This window comes from Pseudoliparis swirei, chromosome 5 (assembly GCF_029220125.1).
Source record: "Pseudoliparis swirei isolate HS2019 ecotype Mariana Trench chromosome 5, NWPU_hadal_v1, whole genome shotgun sequence".
Classification (NCBI taxonomy): domain Eukaryota; kingdom Metazoa; phylum Chordata; class Actinopteri; order Perciformes; family Liparidae; genus Pseudoliparis; species Pseudoliparis swirei.
Window position 1 is genome coordinate 2719299 of NC_079392.1, and position 23383 is coordinate 2742681.

Below are 23383 nucleotides of genomic sequence, written 5' to 3' on the forward strand. Positions count from 1 at the left end.
TTGAAACTCATGTTGAAATCAGATCAGTTTCAGATTCCACTTCCCTAAATGAGTTTGTGCTCTATAAAACAGAAGTATAATCATTTTGTGAGGACAACATTGTGCAAGCTGATATTTATATGAACCCTTATGGACTCACAGCACGCTGTCGGTGTGAAGGCCTCACACACTTCAGATGTCTCCTGATGTTTGAGGGTCTCCCTCCCTCGGAGGACAACTGACACCGTGATGACGTCAAGCAGCTTCAACCCGAGAGGTCTCATGCGGATGAATGAGTGAATAAAGTACAAGGCAGACGTGTACCCCTCAAATGGAAGCTCTTAAACTATAATTCCAGGCATTTATTTAGTATTTTAGGATTTAGTATTTAGTATTTAGTATTGTTTCTGTGTTACTGTGTTTTATTTTTAATTTCCAATAATGCTCTGATGTGCACCCGCTGCTGTGATCCTGAAATGTCATGTGGGACTAAAAAGGGAATATCTTATCTTATCTAATCTTATTTTATGACTATATAACAAAGTGAAAACTCATTTTTTTGGATTCACCAAAATACAATAAAGAGACTTTGATGGAGTCCAACTGTGTCACCATTCTTTTCAATTAGAACAGTTTTTAATATACACATGAAAATGAACAAATACATACATAAAAACTACATTTGTAGACATATAAAAACCCTTACACTTAAATATGAATGAACGTAGTGTAAAAGCCATCTCATCGTGATAAATATTGCTAATAACATATCATGAATAACCCATAGGGCTGTATGTCTGTATAGCTGTGTCTCCTCCTCTCTTTTCGGGTTGTTAGTTAAATTAAAGTCTGGCAAACCTAATGTCTGCCCAGTGCGCGCGCGCTGCTGTGACATAACGGAACGTGCCAGCCTAGAAAAGCTGGAGGCGGCGCGCGCAGCGTGCAGTTCACGCAGCTCCTGCCGGAGAAGAAGACCGGTGAGGAGAGTCTGACGGCCCGGTGTTTCCTCCACTGCTCCCCCGCGAGGTGATGGGCAAGGCGCCGCGCGGCTATTAGACTTCCGGTTTGATTCATAATGATGAAGAAGGACATCCACGTGAGCCTGGCGCACGACGCGGACCTCAAGCCGCATCTCCGCGACGCCGCCGCCGACAGCCTTCTGCTCTGCTCCCCGGACCTGGGGCTCCTGAAGCTGGCCTCCCCGGAGCTGGAGAGGCTGATCATCCAGTCCAACGGGATGGTCACCACCTCGCCGACGCTGCCCCAGTTCCTCTACCCGAAGGCGGGCGCGGACGAGCAGGAGTTCGCGGAGGGCTTCGTGAAGGCACTGGAGGATCTGCACAAGCAGAACCAGCTGAGCGGCGGCGCGGCGGCGCAGAGCGGCGGCGGCCTGGAGCTGTGCGCCAGCCTGCAGGGCCCGGTGCCGGTGCAGCCGGACCACCTCCCGGTGTACACCAACCTGAACAGTTACGGCGGCGGGACGCTGGACAACACCGTGCACTACTCCGCGGACGCGGTCCCGGAGCCGTGTCGGGTCCAGCCGCTGAAGGAGGAGCCTCAGACGGTGCCGGACGTGCAGAGCTTCGGGGAGAGCCCCCCGATGTCCCCCATCGACATCGACGTCGACGTCGACGTCGACACCGACTCCCACGACAACGTGAAGGCCGAGAGGAAGAGGCTCCGGAACCGCATCGCAGCCTCCAAGTGCCGGATGCGCAAACTGGAGCGCATCTCGCGGCTGGAGGACAAGGTCAAGTCCCTGAAGAACCACAACACGGACCTGGCCTCCACGGCGGACCTGCTGCGGGACCAGGTGGCGCACCTGAAGCAGCGCGTCCTCACGCACGTCAACAGCGGCTGCCAGGTGCTGCCGCACGAGGTCCAGGTGCACTAGGACCGGACCGGGACTCCAGCTTTATGGACTTGATTCATGTCGGCGTGGCCCGGATGCTCCAGAGGAATCGATGAAGGGATGAAGGAAGGAAGGAAGGAAGGGAGGAAAGACTATAATACTACTATAATGAGAGGGACGAGACTATTGGATTTGAGAAGGACATTTCACATTGCTCCACGCTGATCCACATTGCTCCACATTGCTCCACATTGCTCCACGCTGATCCACATTGCTCCACATTGCTCCACATTGCTCCACACTGATCCACATTGCTCCACATTGCTCCACACTGATCCACATTGCTCCACATTGCTCCACATTGCTCCACACTGATCCACATTGCTCCACATTGCTCCACATTGCTCCACACTGATCCACATTGCTCCACACTGATCCACATTGATCCACACTGATCCACATTGATCCACATTGATCCACACTGATCCACATTGATCCACATTGATCCACATTGATCCACACTGATACCCACATTGCTCCACATTGCTCCACATTGCTCCACATTGATCCACACAGATCTACATTGCTCCACACTGATCCACATTGATCCACATTGCTCCACACTGATCCACACATGATCCACATTGATCCACACTGATCCACACATGATCCACATTGATCCACACTGATCCACATTGATCCACATTGATCCACATTGCTCCACACTGATCCACACATGATCCACATTGATCCACATTGATCCACACTGATCTACATTGCTCCACATTGCTCCACACTGATCCACACTGATCCAAATTGCTCCACATTGCTCCACACTGATCCACACATGATCCACATTGATCCACATTGCTCCACATTGATCCACACTGATCCACATTGATCCACATTGCTCCACATTGCGCCACACTGATCCACACATGATCCACATTGATCCACATTGCTCCACATTGCTCCACACTGATCCACATTGATCCACACTGATCCACATTGCTCCACATTGCTCCACACTGATCCACACATGATCCACATTGATCCACATTGCACCACATTGCTCCACACTGATCCACATGCGCCTCCAATCAGAGTTAATGGTGAACTTTAAAACTGTTGTTCATAGACGTTGTTCCTATGTGAGGAGGTGAAGTTATTGAACAGCAGTAAACTGTTTACTGGCTTCTGATAAAGGAAACACTCTTTATTCAACTTTATTGACAGACATCAGTAAATGTTTTCCATGTAAAGATGTTTACAGACTAGATCTGTCTCTATTCTCAAACCTGTGCCAAACACACTGACAATAGTTCTACAGTGATTTTAATATAATATGTATTTATGAGATGACTGTAGGAAGACATGCACATACATCCGTATTTTAATGCAAAACATAAGATAACATAATAATCTACATATATAGACCATTTACCATTTATTTCTGGGAACTATTTGCATGTTGTTTACATATTTGAATGTTTCCCACAGCTGGTGTCAAAGGTGCAATTATTCAGTGTTTATAATATTTAGTCTTTTCGGTGTGGGACATTTGTATCATTCATTTTAAAATTGTGTTTAGTTTCATAAAGTTATTCAACTAATGTTGACTGAAACTTCTGTTCTCTTGTTTTTTATTACACAATATACTTATAATAACACGGAAATGATTTTTATTACGTTACAGTATATTAAATGAAACAATAGGAGCTTATTTTGTGGTTTATGGTCATTACATAGAATATGTATATATATATATATGTTTGTGTAGTTGCTCCTCTGATGGAGAATGAATTAGAGAAATCAGTGTTGTATAATAACCAGAATGTAGCATGTGTCTGTGTGTGTGTGTGTGTGTGTGTGTGTGTGTGTGTGTGTGTGTGTGTGTGTGTGTGTGTGTGTGTGTGTGTGTGTGTGTGTGTGTGTGTGTGTGTAGGTGTGTGTGCGTGTGTGTGTAAGAATCACCATCACATCACCAGCCTGGATTTCTGCTCCCTCTGCTGGTCACATTTGGAACTGCACATGAAGTCGACCTCACTGGTTGAACATGACGTCCTGATTTATATGATTTATTTGTGTTTATTGATTCTTTAGAAATAGTGTCCACTCAAAGTTTTAGAAAAAGTTCTACTAACTTAAATATGTCAAGTTGGTGTAACATGTTCTTCTTTTCAAGCACTATATATATTATAATTATTATAATATGTTTTTATTAAATAGATAGATAGATAGATAGATATATACTTTATTAATCCCCAAGGGGAAATTTGTCGTGACAGTAGCAGCAACACACAAGAATAAAAAACAAAACACAAAATATAAGAAACAGGGATGAAAGATATAGAAGTATACAAGTAAAATAAAAGTAAAATACAAAACAAAATATATATGTAAATAATAAAACACACATGCATACACAACACACAACAACACTGACAAATCAAATACAAAAATATTAAATATAGACAGAGTGCAAAAAGCAAAGTGTGTGTATGAGTGCAGAGCAAATGAAATGAAATGTGTGTGTATGTGTGTAGTGCAAACAAATGAGATGTGTGAAGTGCAGATCAACATAGTGTAAGTATTCAGCTATTGCACTATGATCTGGCAAGAGGTGATCTGTTGTAGAGCCTCATAGCCGCCGGCAGGAATGTTCTCCTGTATCTGTCCTTGTGGCAGCGGAGCGTGAGGAGACGTCTGGAGAAAGTCCTCCTCTGGCCCTGCAGGAGGTGGTGGAGAGGGTGGTCCGGGTGGAGAGGGTGGTCCGGGTTGTCCAATATGGACAGCAGTTTCTTCAACGTCCTCCTCTCCACCACCTGTTCCAGGTGCTCCAGCTGGCAGCCGATGATGGAGCCAGCCTTCCTAACCAGTCTGTTAGACGGCTGGTGTCACCGGCTCCGATGCTGCTCCCCCAGCAGACAATGGCAAAGTGCAGCACACTGGCGACAACCGACTGGTAGAATAACTCCAGCATCTTGCTGCACACGTTGAAGGATCGAAGCTTTCTCAGGAAAAAGAGTCGACTCATCCCCTTCTTGTACACAGCGTTGATGTTGGCCTTCCAGTTCAGTCGGCCGTCGATGGAGACGCCCAGGTACTGGTCCTCCTCCACCATGTCCACGTCCACTCCCAGGACACTCAGAGGGGGAGGAGCTGTCGCCTTCCTCCTGAAGTCCACCACCATCTCTCTGGTCTTGGCCACGTTCAGCCGCAGGTGGTTCTCATCGGCCCACTTTAGAATAGAATATACACTTTTATTAATCCCCAAGGGGAAATTAGTTCTCTGCATTTAACCCATCCTTAGTTATTAAGGAGCAGTGGGCTGCGGTGAAGCGCCCGGGAAGCAACTGGGGGTTCAGTGCCTTGCTCAAGGACACTTCGACTTGCAACTAATGGGGAGAGCGGGGATCGAACCCACAACCCTGCGGTTGCAGGACGGCCCTCTTACCCCACTGAGCTAAAGCCGCCCAAAGTCGCTCACCACTGCCCTGTACTCCTCCTCCCGTCCATCCCTAATACACCCGACCACTGCAGAGTCATCAGAGTACTTCTGCAGATGGCATGACTCCGTGTTGTACTGGAAGTCACTGGTGTACAGGGTGAAGAGGAAGGGAGACAGAACAGTTCCCTGTGGGGCTCCAACATCACTGACCACCGTTCCAGACAGCACACGCCCCATTCTGACAAACTGTGGTCTGCCTGTGAGGTAGTCAGTGATCCAGGAGATGGTGGACGCGTCCACACCGACCACCCGCAGCTTCTCACTCAGCAGCAGTGGCTGGATGGTGTTAAATGCACTGGAGAAGTCACATGGAACTATTTTGTGTATAAGTAAGCATAAGTTTAAAAAAAACTTAAGTCCAACTTAATATAATTAAGTAATTACATGCTAATAATGGTACAGTCCTGTTATTTCTATTGTTTTAAATATGGATGATTTAAAAATAAAGCTAAATCACGTGCTAAAAATACAATAAAAGTGTAAAATAGACAGTAAAATGTGCTTTTAGTTGTTTGTTATTTTAGGATATTATTCTATGTCAGTATAATAAAAGATTATTGAAGTTGTCATGATAACACAAAATTACGACAAATAAAACGTGAACCTGAAAATTCACGTTCAACTGAATTAGTGTAAATCAACTTGAGCAGGTGAGACAAAGATGTTAACGACATCCTTCTTTGGTTAAAGGTTGTGAGTCCTGTGATGACCTTTGACCTTTGACCTGGGATAAGCTGGAGACTCGTGTCTGGCCACATTTAACACAATTATAATTGCAAATGCTCAATTTTATTTTCATAATGATATTACTGAGACATTTAAAAATAAAATATACAACGATAAACACTTTCAGACAGAAGGAAGGAGAGTAGCACGCCCTCAGTCGCTCTTCATCATCATCATCATCATCATCATCATCATCATCATCATCCTCACATAGAAAAAACAGCCCTCACGGAGAGTTCTGGTCCTCCACTACACAACACACACATCCTGGTCACTTAGTGTGTATTGTGTGTAGACACTTAGTATGTGTAGATACTTAGTGTGTATTGTGTGTATATAGTGTGTATTGTGTGTAGGTAGTGTGTATTGTGTGTATACTTAGTGTGTATTGTGTGTATACTTAGTGTGTATTGTGTGTATACGTAGTGTGTATTGTGTGTATACTTAATTTGTATTGTGTGTATACTGTGGCAGACCAGGGGGAAAAGGAGAGCAGACAAGGCCCAGGAGGCGGATCCCAAAGCTCAGGTTGGGGGAAGTGATCCACGGGGCGTACTTCCCAGTGCAGGTGCTACAGCCAATTGGCACATGGGAGTGGTCACACCTGCAGCCCATCAGCTGATGAGAGACACAGAGTATATCTACCCTCCACTGGAAGGCATCAGGGGAGAGCAGCCTGAACAGGAGAGAAGAAGGAACGGTGGAACCTCAGGAGAGGAGCCGCCTCAGACCGAAGGACAAGTCTTTGATCGGGACTTGTCCTTTAACTCCCACGTAAAGCAAATCTCAAGGACTGCATTCTTTCATCTACGTAATATTTCAAAAATCAGGCACATCTTGTCTCAAAAAGATGCAGAAAAATTGGTTCACGCGTTCGTTACTTGAGACTGGATTACTGCAACTCCTTATTAGCAGGCTGCTCTAATAAATCTCTTAGGTCCCTCCAGTTGATCCAGAATGCTGCAGCTCGTGTTCTCACTAAAACTAAGAAAAGAGATCACATCACTCCTGCACTAGCTGCTCTGCACTGGCTCCCAGTAAAATCAAGAATCACTTTTAAAATTCTTCTCTTAACCTACAAAGCCTTGATTGGTGATGCTCCATCATATCTTAAGGAGCTTGTCGTACCATATTGCCCCACTAGAGAGCTACGCTCACTAAATGCGGGACTACTTGTTCCTAGAGTCTTAAAAAGTAGAATGGGAGCCAGAGCCTTTAGTTATCAAGCTCCTCTTTTATGGAACCAGCTTCCAATTTCAGTTCGGGAGGCAGACACAGTCACCTCGTTTAAGAGTAGACTTAAGACCTTCCTCTTTGACAGAGCTTATAGTTAGGGCTGAATCAGGTTTGCCCTGGTCCAGCCCCTTGATATGCTGCTATAGGCTTATAGCTGCCGGGGGACGTTTTAGGATGCACTGAGTACCTATCTCCTCTTTTTTTCTCCTTAAGGATGAATTTTCATCTCTCAATCACACGTTACTAACTCTGCTTTCTCCCCGGAAGTCCTTTTGACTTTACGTCTCATGGGGTCATCGGACCCTATGAGACGGCATAGATCCTATCTGCCTGATGGATCGTCTGGGTCGTGGAATTCCTGCTCATGACTACGCCACTGTCCTGTTGAGACTCCGCCGACTCCTCCTCCCCACCGCCATCTGCCTGATGGATCGTGGAGGTCTCCATCGTGGAATATGCCTACTATGAACTATTCATACACTCTGTCATATTCATTGAATGTATTTTAACTCTAAATCTGTCCTTCTGTACACATTACATCTATTGCATCTGTCCATCCTAGGAGAGGGATCCTCCTCTGTTGCTCTCCTCCAGGTTTCTTCCCTTTTTTCCCCCCTGAAGGGTTATTTGGGAGTTTTTCCTGGTCCGATGTGAGGTTTTGGGGCAGGGATGTCTATGTGTACAGATTGTAAAGCACTCCGAGACAAATTTGTAATTTGTGAAATTGGGCTATACAAATAAACTGAATTGAATTGAATTGAATTGGACCCTCTCACCTCTCTCCTCTGCTCGGCCCATACAGGAGATCGGAACCGTCTCCCACCAGGTGTGAGACCAAAGACCCGACCGGGAAGAATCCTTTGTTGCCGTTAGATGCCCATTCCCCCCTTCTCCTATACGTTTCATTAAAAGACACTTTATTTTGCGCTACGTCTCTGAGTCTCCTGATTTTATACCGCATCTCACCTCCAAGTCCCCCGGGTTGCCACAATACTTATTGTGTGTAGATAGTATGTATTGTGTGTCTACTTGGTGTGTATTGTGTGTGTATACTTAGTGTGTATATTTGGTGTGTATTGTGTGTATACTTGGTGTGTATACTTAGTGTGTATTGTGTGTCTACTTGGTGTGTATTGTGTGTGTATACTTAGTGTGTATATTTGGTGTGTATTGTGTGTATACTTGGTGTGTATACTTAGTGTGTATTGTGTGTATTGTGTGTAGATAGTATGTATTGTGTGCATTGTGTGTATACTTTGTGTGTGTATTTGGTGTGCATTGTGTGTAGATAGTGTGTACACACTGAGTGTGTATTTGACTCATTCGGGCCGAGTGATGGACGCAGGGCAACGCGGCTCTTTTGGTGGTTTAAGGTTTTACTATTTTTTTTCTTCTTGTTGCCGAGTCGTCACGACAACACGTTGACTCAAAGAAAACAATATGTACACATCTGGTTGACGAAAAGGAAGACGAGTTATCAGGATTCAGGAACAGTCACCACCAGGAAGAAGTACGTAGCTCTCAGCGCTCTGGTCATAATCAATACTTTAACCATTTATTAAACTGTAATAGTCAGCGGCTCGTCTGTGAGTGTGTGTGTGTGTGCCATCTGTATACTCTGTAAATAAATTCTTGGATCACTGACTCTATGAGGACCTGCTCCTTGATTCTTAACGCTTCACCCTCTCCTCTCCTGTTGCATCACAGGATGACACTTCGTCACAACGCTCGTTGTCCTACCGACCAGTTCTATTGTTCTATAGTTCTATAATTATACAGTTCTATAATTGTATAGTTCTATAATTAGATAGTTCTATATTTCTATAATGATATAGTTCTATAACTACATAGTTCTATAGTACAATAGTTCTATAATTCTGTTGTTCTACTGTTCTATAGTTCTATATAATTAATTATAGAACTATATAATTGTATTCTATAGAACTGTAGAACTATAACCTGCAGAGCGAGATGACATCATACAGACAAACGGACTCTAACAGGTCATCTCTCTCTCTCTCTCTGGGGTCAAACCCTAAAACACCATAATAATCATCAAACAAAACCACACGTTTGTATCATCAAAAAATCAAAATCCATCTCGTCACGTTTCAGAGAGCGACGCCGTTTCACGCGGAGACGTTCATAATTCATAAAGTGAGAGCGCCGCCTCCGGGGACACGAGCACCCACAGCCTCATGATGACATCATCGTTCACTTCAACATGTAATATCAACACGAGTTGGATTTGGAGGATGAAGAACACATCTGGAATATCATAACTTGTAATTCTTCATATTCAGTATTTCCTGAGCCGGATCAGTGAGGTCCACACGCCACCAAACAACAACATCTCATATATTTGATCCGATCCTCATTAAACTTCACACCTTTTTAAATTAATTTCAAGAAATGCATACCTGTAGATATTATATATATATATATATATATATATATATATATATATTGCACAACATTTATATGTACATCTGGAATACATATAATTTAATAAAAGGTGTCTCTTAGGTTTTTTCTCTATCTTGTTCATATTTTCTACACCCAGAATAAAGAGTAAACAATAACACGGGGTCACCAGAATAAATAAAAAAAACATTTTTAAAAAGGAAGAAAGCCAAATGAAAAAAAAGGCTCGGGATGAATCATGAAAATAAAACACCTGCGGTATCCATGTTGGGATTCCAGGTGAGAAAACACACGTTTGAGTCCTACGCTACAAAGAGAGGGAACAGGTGAGCTTCAGGGGACGTCCTCCGGGGCCTCGCGGTCCTGTGATGGAGATATGAAGTAAAGAACTGTGACCACGGGAAGGACGGCACGCCGAGGACCGAGGAGTCCACACACGATGGGGGCGGGAACCTTCAGGAACCTTTAGGAACCATCAGGAACCTTCAGGAACCTCCAGGAACTTCTTCCAGGAACCATCAGGAACCTTCAGGAACCATCAGGAACCTTTAGGCGCCATCAGGAACCTTCAGAAGCCTCTAGGAACCTTCAGGAACCTCCAGGAACTTCCAGGAACCATCAGGAACCTTCAGGAACCATCAGGAACCTTTAGGCGCCATCAGGAACCTTCAGAAGCCTCTAGGAACCTTCAGGAACCTCCAGGAACTTCCAGGAACCATCAGGAACCTTCAGAAGCCTCTAGGAACCTTCAGGAACCTCCATGAACTTCCAGGAACCTTCAGGAACCATCAGGAACCTTTAGGCGCCATCAGGAACGTTCAGAAGCCTCTAGGAACCTTCAGGAACCTCCAGGAACCTTCAGGAACCATCAGGAACCTCCAGGAACCTTCAAGAACCATCAGGAACCTTCAGGAAACTCCAGGAACCTTCAGGAACCTTCAAGACCCATCAGGAAACCTTCAGGAACCATCAGAAACCTTTAGGAACCATTAGGAACCTCCAGGAACCATCAGGAACCTTCAGGAACCTTCAGGACCCTTCAGGCACCTTCAAGACCCATCAGGAAACCTTCAGGAACCATCAGGAACCTCCAGGAACTTTCAAGAACCTTCAGGAACCATCAAGAACCTTCAGGAACCTTTAGGAACCATTAGGAACCTCCAGGAACCATCAAGAACCTTCAGGACCCTTCAGGACCCTTCAGGAACCGGGTCTGCAAAGAGTCTGAAACAATCTGTTTGCTGTTTTATGATGCAGGGGGAACCGGACTTGGTCCAGCACCTGGTCCAGCAGCGTCTCAGAGCGTTTCAGACCCTTTGCATCCGGCCCCCCGGAGCCCCGCCCCCCGGAGCCCCTCGGCCAATCCCCCTCACGAGGTCACAGAGAGAAGCGGGGTAGGGTGACGGGGGGTTGAGGGGGAGGAGCTTAACATGCACAGTCCTGGTGCGGCGGGGCCGGCTGCTCCGTCAGCTGGGGCCCCTGCTTGGCCCCCGTCACCGCCGGGTCGCCGGCGTCCAGGCTGTCCGACATCTTCTCGCAGATGATGTCCACCAGGCGCTCGAAGGTCTGCTTCACGTTGATGTTGTCCTTGGCGCTGGCCTCGAAGAACTCGAAGCCTGCGGGGGAAACGGGGTCGAGGGTCAGAGGTCAGAGGGTCAGAGGGTCAAGGGGTTAGAAGGTCGGGGTCAGAAGGTCAGAGGGTCAGAGGGTCGAGGGGTTAGAAGGTCAGGGTCAGAAGGTCGGGGTCAGAAGGTCAGAGGGTCAGAGGGTCGAGGGGTTAGAAGGTCGGGTCAGAAAGTCAGAGGGTCAGAGGGTCGAGGGGTTAGAAGGTCGGGGTCAGAAGGTCAGAGGGTCAGAGGGTCGAGGGGTTAGAAGGTCGGGGTTAAAAGGTCGGGGTCAGAGGGTCAGAGGGTCGAGGGGTTAGAAGGTCGGGGTTAGAAGGTCGGGGTCAGAGGGTCAGAGGGTCAGAGGGTCGAGGGGTTAGAAGGTCGTGGTCAGATAATTAGAGGGGGTTCATTGAGGGCGTGGTGGAGGTGCAGCTGGTGAAATGAGTCATTGTGTGTGTGTGTGAGTGTGTGTGTGTGTGTGTGTGTGTGTGAGTGTGTGTGGGTGTGAGGCTGTATGTGTGTGCTTGTGTGTGTGTGTGTGAGTGTGAGTGTGTGTGTGAGGCTGTGTGTGTGGGTGTGTGAGTGTGTGTGTGTGTGTGTGTGTGTGTGAGTGTGTGTGTGTGGGTGTGAGGCTGTATGTGTGTGCTTGTGTGTGTGTGTGTGAGTGTGAGTGTGTGTGTGAGGCTGTGTGTGTGGGTGTGTGAGTGTGTGGGTGTGTGAGTGTGTGTGTGTGTGTGTGTGTGTGACTCACCCAGGTGCTCAGACAGCTGCCGGCCTCTCTCTCCTCCCACCACTCGCTCGTCCTCCATGTCACTCTTGTTCCCGACCAGCAGCACCTGGGCGTTGTCCCACGAGTACGTCTTGATCTGAGTGGACCTGAACACACACGCCGTCAGGGCTCTGTGAGTGTGTGTGTGTGTGAGTGTGTGAGGGTGTGAGTGTGTGTAGTGTGTGTCTGTGTGTCGTCTCAAAATCTCCCCCTGAAAAGTTAAACCTTCATGTGACTTTAAAAAAATCAAAGTTAGAATCTAAGAGCAAAAATATTAATTAATAATTTTTAAAAAATGTAAAAAATATATTTTATATATTAATTTAAAAAAAAATTATATAGATTATTATATATTTTTTAACTTTATATTTATTTAGTATTTGAAGAAAACCGAATATGAAATGTGTTATAACAATAATGATGATGTCATCATTCTCTGGTCTGGTCTCAGAAATGTGTTTTGGTCAAGATACCGCACGATGCGCCCCATAACTCGCTTTCCTCCTCTCCTCCTCCTCTTCTCCCCCCCCCCTTCTTCCTCTCCTCCCTCCTTCTCTTGTCCTCTCCTCCTTCCCTCCTCCCCTCCTCCTCTCCTCCTTTCCTCTTCTCCTCCCTCCTCCCATCCTCCTCTCCTCCCTCCTCTTCTCTCAAGACTTGTCCATGTGTTCCCTCCATCATCATATCTCTCCATCTCCACCACTCGATCCTCCCTCCTGCTCCTCTCCTCATCTCCTCACTCCTCTTCTCATCATATCTCTCCATCTCCACCACTCGATCCTCCCTCCCTCCCTCAGGTGAAGCTCCAGGTGTCACTTTACACAGGCGACGCCCCCTTCCTCCCTCTCGGCCAATCACGCACCAGTCCTGCACGGCGGTGAAGGAGTCCTCGTTGGTGATGTCGTACATGAGGATGAAGCCCATGGCTCCCCGGTAGTAGGCCGTGGTGATGGTGCGGTAACGCTCCTGCCCCGCCGTGTCCTGGGGAACCGCAGTTATGATTATTAAATATCGCTTTAACTTTTAGTCTTAACACAGTTTATCTTTACTTCTCACGTGTCAGATATTTGCCACGAGACCTTTTTTATTTGTAGTTTTTGAAAACAACAAAACAACAAAACAGGCATGACTCAGATTCAGATAATAATAACCGACAGATCCCGGATTATATTGTTTACCTGAATAAAAACAGCTGATTTTAGCCAAATATTGTGATTACAGATGCTCTGATCCCATTGGATAATAACCAAGAGCCAGATAGTGTTTAACTAATGTAAACACATTAGCTAAACACTGTGTAGTAGTGGGGGAGGGGAGTCATCCAGTTCTCATGTTCTCATTGGTTGATGATGTCTCCCCTTCCAGAGGCAAAGGCTGATAACAGAGAGCACACACACACACACACACACACGCACACACACACACACACACACACACACACACACACACACATTACTGCTGAGTCCTCAGGAAACTGTGTATTTTTGTTTGCTCCTGAAGGAACATCAGTTCTACTGGAGGGTTTCGGTTTATTTCTTCCTTTGAATATTATTGGATTCTTCTCCTCAACGGCTCTGGATCAGGTCTGGATCGGGTCTAGATCAGGTCTGGATCGGGTCTAGATCAGGTCTGGATCAGGTCTGGATCGGGTCTAGATCAGGTCTAGATCAGGTCTGGATCGGCTCTGGATCAGGTCTGGATCGGGTCTAGATCAGGTCTGGATCCAGTCTGGATCCAGTCTGGATCAGGTCTGGATCAGGTCTAGATCAGGTTTGGATCCAGTCTGGATCAGGTCTGGATCAGCTCTGGATCAGGTCTGGATCGGGTCTGGATCAGGTCTGGATCAGGTCTGGATCGGGTCTGGATCAGGTCTGGATCAGGTCTGGATCAGGTCTAGATCAGGTTTGGATCCAGTCTGGATCAGGTCTGGATCAGGTCTAGATCAGGTTTGGATCCAGTCTGGATCAGGTCTGGATCAGCTCTGGATCAGGTCTGGATCAGGTCTGGATCAGCTCTGGATCAGGTCTGGATCGGGTCTGGATCGAGTCTGGATCATCAGCTGGAGGAGGTTTCGTTTCAGGCGTTCGAGTGAGGAGCCCGAGGACAAGTACCGTCATCCAGCTGATCTTCTGGTCATTTTAAATCCCGCGTTCAACCAGACGACCTCCCTGAAGGTCGTGCACGGTCCGACATGCAGGGAGCGTCCTGCCGCCCGAGGGGTCAAGAGGTCGCTCTGCTCCAATGTGAGGGAGGGGAACAGAAGGTCTCGCAGGTCAGGCGTGAGGAAGCAGCCGGTCTCGGAGGTGACGGTCCACGTCAGACTCGGATCCATGAACTCAGTTTCCCATAATCCCCCCTAACAGGACCCCGCCCCCCCCCCCCTTACCCAGATCTGCAGCTTGATCCTCTTGTCGTTGCGGTAGATGGTCTTGACCTTGAAGTCGATGCCCACCGTGCTGACGAAGGCCGGCGTGAAGGAGTCGTCGGCGTAGCGGAACAGGAAGGAGGTCTTGCCCACGCTGCTGTTGCCGATGATGAGGATCTTGAACATGTAGTCGAAGTTCTGGTCCGAGGACTCCTTCTGGCCGTAGGTCGCTGTGGCGGAGGCCATCTGAGGACGGAGAAGGGTCGACCACGCAATGTTTATACACACACACAATGTTTATACACACACAATGTTTATACACACACACTGTTTATACACACACAATATTTATACACACAATATTTATATACACACACAATATTTATACACACAATATTTATATACACACACAATGTTTATACACACACAATGTTTATATAGACAATGTTTATATAGACAATGTTTATATAGACAATGTTTATACACACACAATGTTTATACACACACAATGTTTATACACACAATGTTTATATAGACAATGTTTATATAGACAATGTTTATATAGACATTGTTTATACACACAATGTTTATACACACAATGTTTATATATACAATGTTTATACACACAATGTTTATATAGACAATGTTTATATAGACAATGTTTATATAGACAATGTTTATACACACAATGTTTATACACACAATGTTTATATATACAATGTTTATACACACAATGTTTATATATACAATGTTTATACACACAATGTTTATATAGACAAAGTTTATACACACAATTTTTCTACACACAATGTTTATACACACAATGTTTATACACACACAATGTTTATATAGACAATGTTTATACACACAATGTTTATATACACACAATGTTTATATAGACAATGTTTATACACACAATGTTTATACACACACAATGTTTATATAGACAATGTTTATATACACAATGTTTATATACACACAATGTTTATACACACAATGTTTATACACACACAATGTTTAAGGATTTGCTGTCATAAAGCCGCCATCTTGAAAATGATCCAACAGGAAGTTGTTAAAAAAAGTGTAAAATGTGACGATAAGTTTTCAATAGTCCCGTTACTGACACACAACAAGCATGAAGACACACACAACAACAACAACAAGCATGAAGACACACACAACAACAACAACAACAAGCATGAAGACACACAACATCAAGCATGAAGACACACACAACAACAAACATGAAGACACAAACAACAACAAGCATGAAGACACAAACAACAAGAAGCATGAAGACACAAACAACAACAACAACAAGCATGAAGACACACACAACAACAACAACAACAAGCATGAAGACACACAACATCAAGCATGAAGACACACACAACAACAAACATGAAGACACAAACAACAACAAGCATGAAGACACACACAACAACACACATAAAAACACACACAACAACAACAAGCATGAAGACACAGACAACAACAAGCATGAAGACACAGACAGCAACAAACATGAAGACACACAACAACACACATGGAGACACACACCAACACACATGGAGACACACACCAACACACATGGAGACACACACCAACACACATGGAGACACACAACAACACACATGGAGACACACACCAACACACATGGAGACACAAACACACATGGAGACACACACAACACACATGGAGACACACAACACACATGGAGACACACCAACACACATGGAGACACACAACAACACACATGGAGACACACACCAACACACATGGAGACACACACCAACACACATGGAGACACACACCAACACACATGGAGACACACACCAACACACACAAAGACACACACCAACACACATGGAGACACACACCAACACACATGGAGACACACACCAACACACATGGAGACACAAACAACAACACACACCAACACACATGGAGACACAACACATGGAGACAACACACAACAGACACACACCAACACACATGGAGACACACACCAACACACATGGAGACACACACACACATGAGACACACACAACACACAAAGACACACACCAACACACATGGAGACACAAACAACACACACACACACCAACACACATGGAGACACACACCAACACACATGGAGACACACACCAACACACATGGAGACACACACCAACACACATGGAGACACACACCAACACACATGGAGACACACAACAACACACATGGAGACACACACCAACACACATGGAGACACAAACAACAACACACACCAACACACATGGAGACACACACCAACACACACAAAGACACACACCAACACACATGGAGACACACACCAACACACATGGAGACACAAACAACAACACACACCAACACACATGGAGACACACACCAACACACATGGAGACACACACCAACACACACAAAGACACACACCAACACACATGGAGACACAAACAACAACACACACCAACACACATGGAGACACACAACAACACACATGGAGACACACACCAACACACACAAGACACACCAACACACATGGAGACACAAACAACAACACACACCAACACACATGGAGACACACAACAACACACATGGAGACACACACCAACACACATGGAGACACACACCAACACACACACACATGGAGACACACACCAACACACACAAAGACACACACCAACACACATGGAGACACACACCAACACACACAAAGACACACACCAACACACACAAAGACACACACCAACACACATGGAGACACACCAACACACACAAATACACACACCAACACACATGGAGACACACACCAACACACACAAAGACACACACCAACACACACAAAGACACACACCAACACACATGGAGACACACACCAACACACATGGAGACACACACCAACACACATGGAGACACACACCAACACACATGGAGACACACAACAACACACATGGAGACACACACCAACACACACAAAGACACACACCAACACACACAAAGACACACACCAACACACATGGAGACACACACCAACACACACAAAGACACACACCAACACACATGGAGACACACACCAACACACACAAAGACACACACCAACACACACAAAGACACACACCAACACACATGGAGACACACACCACACCAACACACATGGAGACACACACCAACACACACAAAGACACACACCAACACACATGGAGACACACACCACACCAACACACATGGAGACACACACCAACACACACAAAGACACACACCAACACACATGGCTCCCGGGGGCCCAGAGGACTCCTCTCCCTCGTGGGAGCCCAGTGCCTCGAGCCCTTGGGCCTCCTTTATATTTAGACCGTTATCTCCACTCGGCTGCAGTGGAACACGAGACCTCTCAGGGAGCGGAGCAGCAGCGAAACAACTGCACCCCGTCAGAGCCGATTGGTCTACATGGAGGATCCTCCATCAATAATGAAGAAGCTCCGCCCCTTTCTCAACACGCTGACGTTCCTTTAGAGGTCAGAGGTCAGACCTGCAACACGCCACAGCAGCCTCACCTGAGGAGGAGAAGAGATCTTCACCTCCTCTCAACTCTATCAAAGCCTCTCCTCTGAGGAGGAGAAGGAGAGATCTTCACCTCCTCTCAACTCTATCAAAGCCTCTCCTCTGAGGAGGAGAAGGAGAGATCTTCACCTCCTCTCCACTCTATCAAAGCCTCTCCTCTGAAGAGGAGAAGGAGAGATCTTCACCTCCTCTCAACTCTATCAAAGCCTCTCCTCTGAGGAGGAGAAGGAGAGATCTTCACCTCCTCTCAACTCTATCAAAGCCTCTCCTCTGAGGAGGAGAAGGAGAGATCTTCACCTCCTCTCCACTCTATCAAAGCCTCTCCTCTGAAGAGGAGAAGGAGAGATCTTCACCTCCTCTCCACTCTATCAAAGCCTCTCCTCTGAGGAGGAGAAGGAGAGATCTTCACCTCCTCTCAACTCTATCAAAGCCTCTCCTCTGAGGAGGAGAAGGAGAGATCTTCACCTCCTCTCCACTCTATCAAAGCCTCTCCTCTGAAGAGGAGAAGGAGAGATCTTCACCTCCTCTCAACTCTATCAAAGCCTCTCCTCTGAGGAGGAGAAGGAGAGATCTTCACCTCCTCTCAACTCTATCAAAGCCTCTCCTCTGAGGAGGAGAAGGAGAGATCTTCACCTCCTTTAAACTCTATCAAAGCCTCTCCTCTGAAGAGGAGAAGGAGAGATCTTCACCTCCTTTAAACTCTATCAAAGCCTCTCCTCTGAGGAGGAGACGGAGAGATCTTCACCTCCTTTAAACTCTATCAAAGCCTCTCCTCTGAAGAGGAGAAGGAGAGATCTTCACCTCCTCTAAACTCTATCAAAGCCTCTCACCTGAGGAGGAGAAGAAGAGATCTTCACCTCCTCTAAACTCTATCAAAGCCTCTCCTCTGAAGAGGAGAAGGAGAGATCTTCACCTCCTCTCCACTCTATCAAAGCCTCTCCTCTGAGGAGAAGGAGAGATCTTCACCTCCTCTCCACTCTATCAAAGCCTCTCCTCTGAGGAGGAGAAGGAGAGATCTTCACCTCCTCTCCACTCTATCAAAGCCTCTCCTCTGAAGAGGAGAAGGAGAGATCTTCACCTCCTCTCCACTCTATCAAAGCCTCTCCTCTGAGGAGAAGGAGAGATCTTCACCTCCTCTAAACTCTATCAAAGACTCTCCTCTGAAGAGGAGAAGGAGAGATCTTCACCTCCTCTCAACTCTATCAAAGCCTCTCCTCTGAAGAGGAGAAGGAGAGATCTTCACCTCCACTCTATCAAAGCCTCTCCTCTGAGGAGAAGGAGAGATCTTCACCTCCTCTCCACTCTATCAAAGCCTCTCCTCTGAAGAGGAGCCTCTGAAGAGGAGAAGGAGAGATCTTCACCTCCTCTCCACTCTATCAAAGCCTCTCCTCTGAGGAGAAGGAGAGATCTTCACCTCCTCTAAACTCTATCAAAGCCTCTCCTCTGAGGAGGAGAAGGAGAGATCTTCACATCCTCTCCACTCTATCAAAGCCTCTCCTCTGAGGAGGAGAAGGAGAGATCTTCACCTCCTCTCCACTCTATCAAAGCCTCTCCTCTGAAGAGGAGAAGGAGAGATCTTCACCTCCTCTCAACTCTATCAAAGCCTCTCCTCTGAGGAGGAGAAGGAGAGATCTTCACCTCCTCTAAACTCTATCAAAGACTCTCCTCTGAAGAGGAGAAGGAGAGATCTTCACCTCCTCTCCACTCTATCAAAGCCTCTCCTCTGAAGAGGAGAAGGAGAGATCTTCACCTCCTCTCCACTCTATCAAAGCCTCTCCTCTGAAGAGGAGAAGGAGAGATCTTCACCTCCTCTCCACTCTATCAAAGCCTCTCCTCTGAAGAGGAGAAGGAGAGATCTTCACCTGCAGCTGAGAAGTGATGACTCAGCTTCTCCATCACACGAGAACAAAGGCGGCCTAATCCCCCTGAGACACCAGGTGCTCCTGCTGTCGCTTTGAGTTTCCCATGATGCATTTGGGTCGTCTGTGCTCTTGAGCTCATGCTGAGTCACTGAGAAACCATTTCCATATCACAGAAGAGGATTTAAACAAATCCATTATTATAACACTTTTTCCCTAAGGTGTCGTTGGGCGAGAGGCTCTGGAGTGACGACATCAGACGACCAATCACGTCTTGATTTAGAGCCGACGACGAACAATGAAGAGAGGAAGAGAGGAAGAGGGGAAGAGAGGAAGAGAGGAAGAGGTTCGGACCAGCAGCCTAAGAGCTTCTGTGCGATGACCTCATCAAGCGCTCCTCTAAACCTGGAGAGCGTCCCACAGGAGCCCCTTGATCCACAGTCAGGCTCTTTTAATCAGCAGTGTCCTGATGATTGACAGCTGATCCCAGATCTGCCTAAAGACAGTTATGTGGAGGAGGCTGATCCTCAGCTGATCCCAGATCTGCTCAAACACAGTTATAAGGGAGACGGCTTCACCTCCATGAGCTAATCACAGAGATGATATAAAACTCCTTCCATCCCAAACCACACACACACACACACATCACACACACACACACACACACACACACACACACACACACACACACACACATTGCTGTGTTCTTCTCTTTCTGAATACATAAATGATGCTAAAGTGCAAAATACAAAGATTTGACAATCATAGATGCAACATTTTTTTAAATATTAATTCATAAAAAATGGGTTAACACAATGTAATATTCGGTGAATCTTTCAACGTTTACCACATCCAACATGTCAGAGAAGATGTTTTTAATACAGCTGCAATGTTTCCCTTTTCCTCCAATCACGTGGCTCCTTTTCTAGGGGGAGTGGTGATGCAGATGAGAGGAGGCTATAAATAGCTCTCTCTCTCTCTCTCTCTCTCTCTCTCTCTCTCTCTCTCTCTCTCTCTCTCTCTCTCTCTCTCTCTCTCTCTCTCTCTCTCTCTCTCTCTCTCTCTCTCCAGAGCAAACAGAAAGCAGAATGTATGTTGAGCTGCAGACTTCAGGTGAATCCAGGACGTCTGATTTTAGTTCATCATTCATAAATATTTGCATTTTAACTGACACTGGCTTGTATGGTTTATTATATAATATAGTTTTAACAGCTTTTTGAAGACCAGCTCTAATAATAATGCGATGGACTAAAAATAGCTGATTTTTGCCCAATATATCATCATGATTTAGTTCTAACACCTACAATAATTTCATGTTTTTGTTTTCCGCCTCACACATCATCTGAGCCGGCCCCAACGGGACCTTCTGACCTTCTGACCTTCTGTATGAAACGTCTTAACTACTCAGTCTGAGACTCACAACTTTGACTGAAATGTAATAGCAGGTATCGACCCGACGCATGAATCTGATTGGACGTCCAGTGTTTATAGAGGCGACGTGAGGAGCTGTGATGTCAGCACAGGAAGTGCACACTGCCACGTGCACACGTTCTTTCTATTGCACAATATCATTTATTCATAAAAAAACCTGACAGGGCTAAATCAACAATTTATTAATACTAAAGCGTTGAAACCACACACACACACACACACACACACACATACACACTCCCTGTACATGTGCAGTCAGCATTAAATGTGTAAATATAGAAACACCCAACTTCTATGTTTGTATTCATTCGATGATAAAGAGTTGTTGCGGTATGGGAAGCACACACACTTCACATAAATGCACGAGCAGCGATCTGATTGGTTCAGGGCGAAACGTCTCACTCTACCAGTCACACAACAGCTCAACGTTTCATGAATAAAACTCCCATAATATGAGAATAATATCCATATATAGGGACTATAGTGATTATATGGTGTTCATTGTATAGGTTATCTCATTATAATAAGTATTATAAGAAAATAACTGAACTGTACGTATGCGGGACAACATACATACATATATAAATATATATATATTATATATATATATATAAATGGTGCTCTCCCCTAGTGTGCTATATACATTAAATGGAGGTGTTTTAATGTACTTGCATTCTTTCGTCCTCATTAAGACACAGTAGCTTATTTAGAGCATCGACGGTGTGAAACGCCTTTTCCTGCAGGACAGGCCCGCCGCCCGGCCGGAGAGCCGCGGAGCCTCCAGCCCTTCATGCTCCGGACAGATGACTGAATACACACACATAGATATGTATGTATTTATATGCATTACATGCATCTACGACGGCTTTGTGCTTTTCCAAATGAAAACAGCTGTTCTGAAGCGAGCATCGTATATATAGGTTCTTTAATTTGGAAATAATTTCCAAGATTATTCGCACATGCGCGCTCATACACAATAAATGAAGAGACACATTATGTTTAAATATTAATGCAGTAATAGAGACAGAAATCTCACCTTTATAGATTTCTATCCGGCTACTATACACCTCGTTCAGCACCCGCAGAAACAACCACCGGTCAAGTCAGAATGTCCGTGCAACACGACTTCCGGTTACGGATTCCAGAATAAAAGCCGTTAAAAAACGAGTTGTTCATTGTAAATTGCTCAAAATAAATAAATATATATATATATACAAATATATATATATCTATATATATACAAAAATATAGATCTATACATAAATATATATACAAAAATATAGATGTATACATAAATATATATTTATATATATATATATATATATTCAGGTGTACATTTAATGATGCTTTCAGAACCTTGCTCAAGCTTCCCAGATGGACAGTTAAATATATATATTTAAATGTTAATTAAATGACTTAATTAGAAAGGCCTTAACTGAGCGAACAAAAAGTGATACAAGGTATTTTTCTTTTCTCCGGAAAGATTGGAACAAGTTGTTTGTATGTTTTTTTAACCACGAGTGACTTTTTAACTGCAGTGATTGTACCGTGTCCTAGTATTGTATTTTATGTATTGTTGTTGTATTTGTGTTTGTTGCTTTATGGACTCATGAGTCTGGAATAAAACAAATAAGTATATGATCTACTTTTTTTTATTGGTAGTTTTACTTTATATAGGTATAACATGAACTGTTTTCCTGGTCAACGTACACTTATGTTTACTGTCTTCTCAAATCAAATCAAAAACATAAGCTTTAAAATGTAAAAAAGGAAGCATTAAAAATAAAAATAAAAAACTAACTCAGCCACTATTTACAGTGTTTAGCTTTTCTAAAACACAACCGTCCATCATTTGACCTAAATCCGGGAAATCTAACGATATAATTACACATTACTTTGAAATAAGAATTGACTTCCGGTCTTTCCTTAACTCCGCGGTCTCCACTCAGCCAGAAACAACGTACAATGAATGACATGGAGGCGGGACCACAGTCAAGATTGACGGCCCGTCTGACCAATCCACAGCCGCGGCATAACAACTGGCTTGAGACGTTCAAATATGGTCT

The 23383-nt window shown here is 45.1% G+C and overlaps 2 protein-coding genes across 3 annotated transcripts; one reads left to right on the plus strand and one right to left on the minus strand.

Annotated features, from left to right (window-relative positions):
- The first annotated feature begins 725 nt into the window (after positions 1-725).
- Positions 726-3460, plus strand: LOC130193884 (transcription factor JunD-like). Its single transcript, XM_056414691.1, has one exon. It carries the CDS (start codon positions 1055-1057, stop codon positions 1871-1873), a length of 819 nt encoding a protein of 272 aa, XP_056270666.1. The 5' UTR covers positions 726-1054; the 3' UTR covers positions 1874-3460.
- A 5199-nt stretch (positions 3461-8659) lies between these two features.
- On the minus strand, positions 8660-22411 carry rab3ab (RAB3A, member RAS oncogene family, b). 2 transcript variants are annotated; one of them, XM_056414452.1, is made up of 5 exons: positions 22354-22411; positions 14488-14712; positions 12964-13082; positions 12087-12211; positions 8660-11344 (listed from the first exon to the last, which is right to left on the minus strand). In XM_056414452.1, the coding sequence occupies exons 2-5, from the start codon at positions 14710-14712 to the stop codon at positions 11154-11156; spliced, it is 660 nt and encodes a 219-aa protein (XP_056270427.1). In that variant the 5' UTR covers positions 22354-22411; the 3' UTR covers positions 8660-11153. The 2 variants fall into 2 exon arrangements, with proteins under 2 accessions (XP_056270427.1, XP_056270428.1); XM_056414453.1 differs by lacking the exon at positions 22354-22411 and adding an exon at positions 21990-22096.
- Positions 22412-23383: the final 972 nt, after the last annotated feature.

Coding starts and splice junctions, on each gene's coding strand:
- LOC130193884 (XM_056414691.1), top strand. CDS start 1,055: ATGATGAAGAAGGACATCCACGTGAGCCTGGCGCACGACGCGGACCTC.
- rab3ab (XM_056414452.1), bottom strand. CDS start 14,712: ATGGCCTCCGCCACAGCGACCTACGGCCAGAAGGAGTCCTCGGACCAG. Junction 13,083..14,487: donor GGATCAAGCTGCAGATCTGG/GTAAGGGGGGGG, acceptor GCGGTTCCCCAG/GACACGGCGGGGCAGGAGCG. Junction 11,345..12,086: donor GCAGCTGTCTGAGCACCTGG/GTGAGTCACACA, acceptor TTTCCCCCGCAG/GCTTCGAGTTCTTCGAGGCC.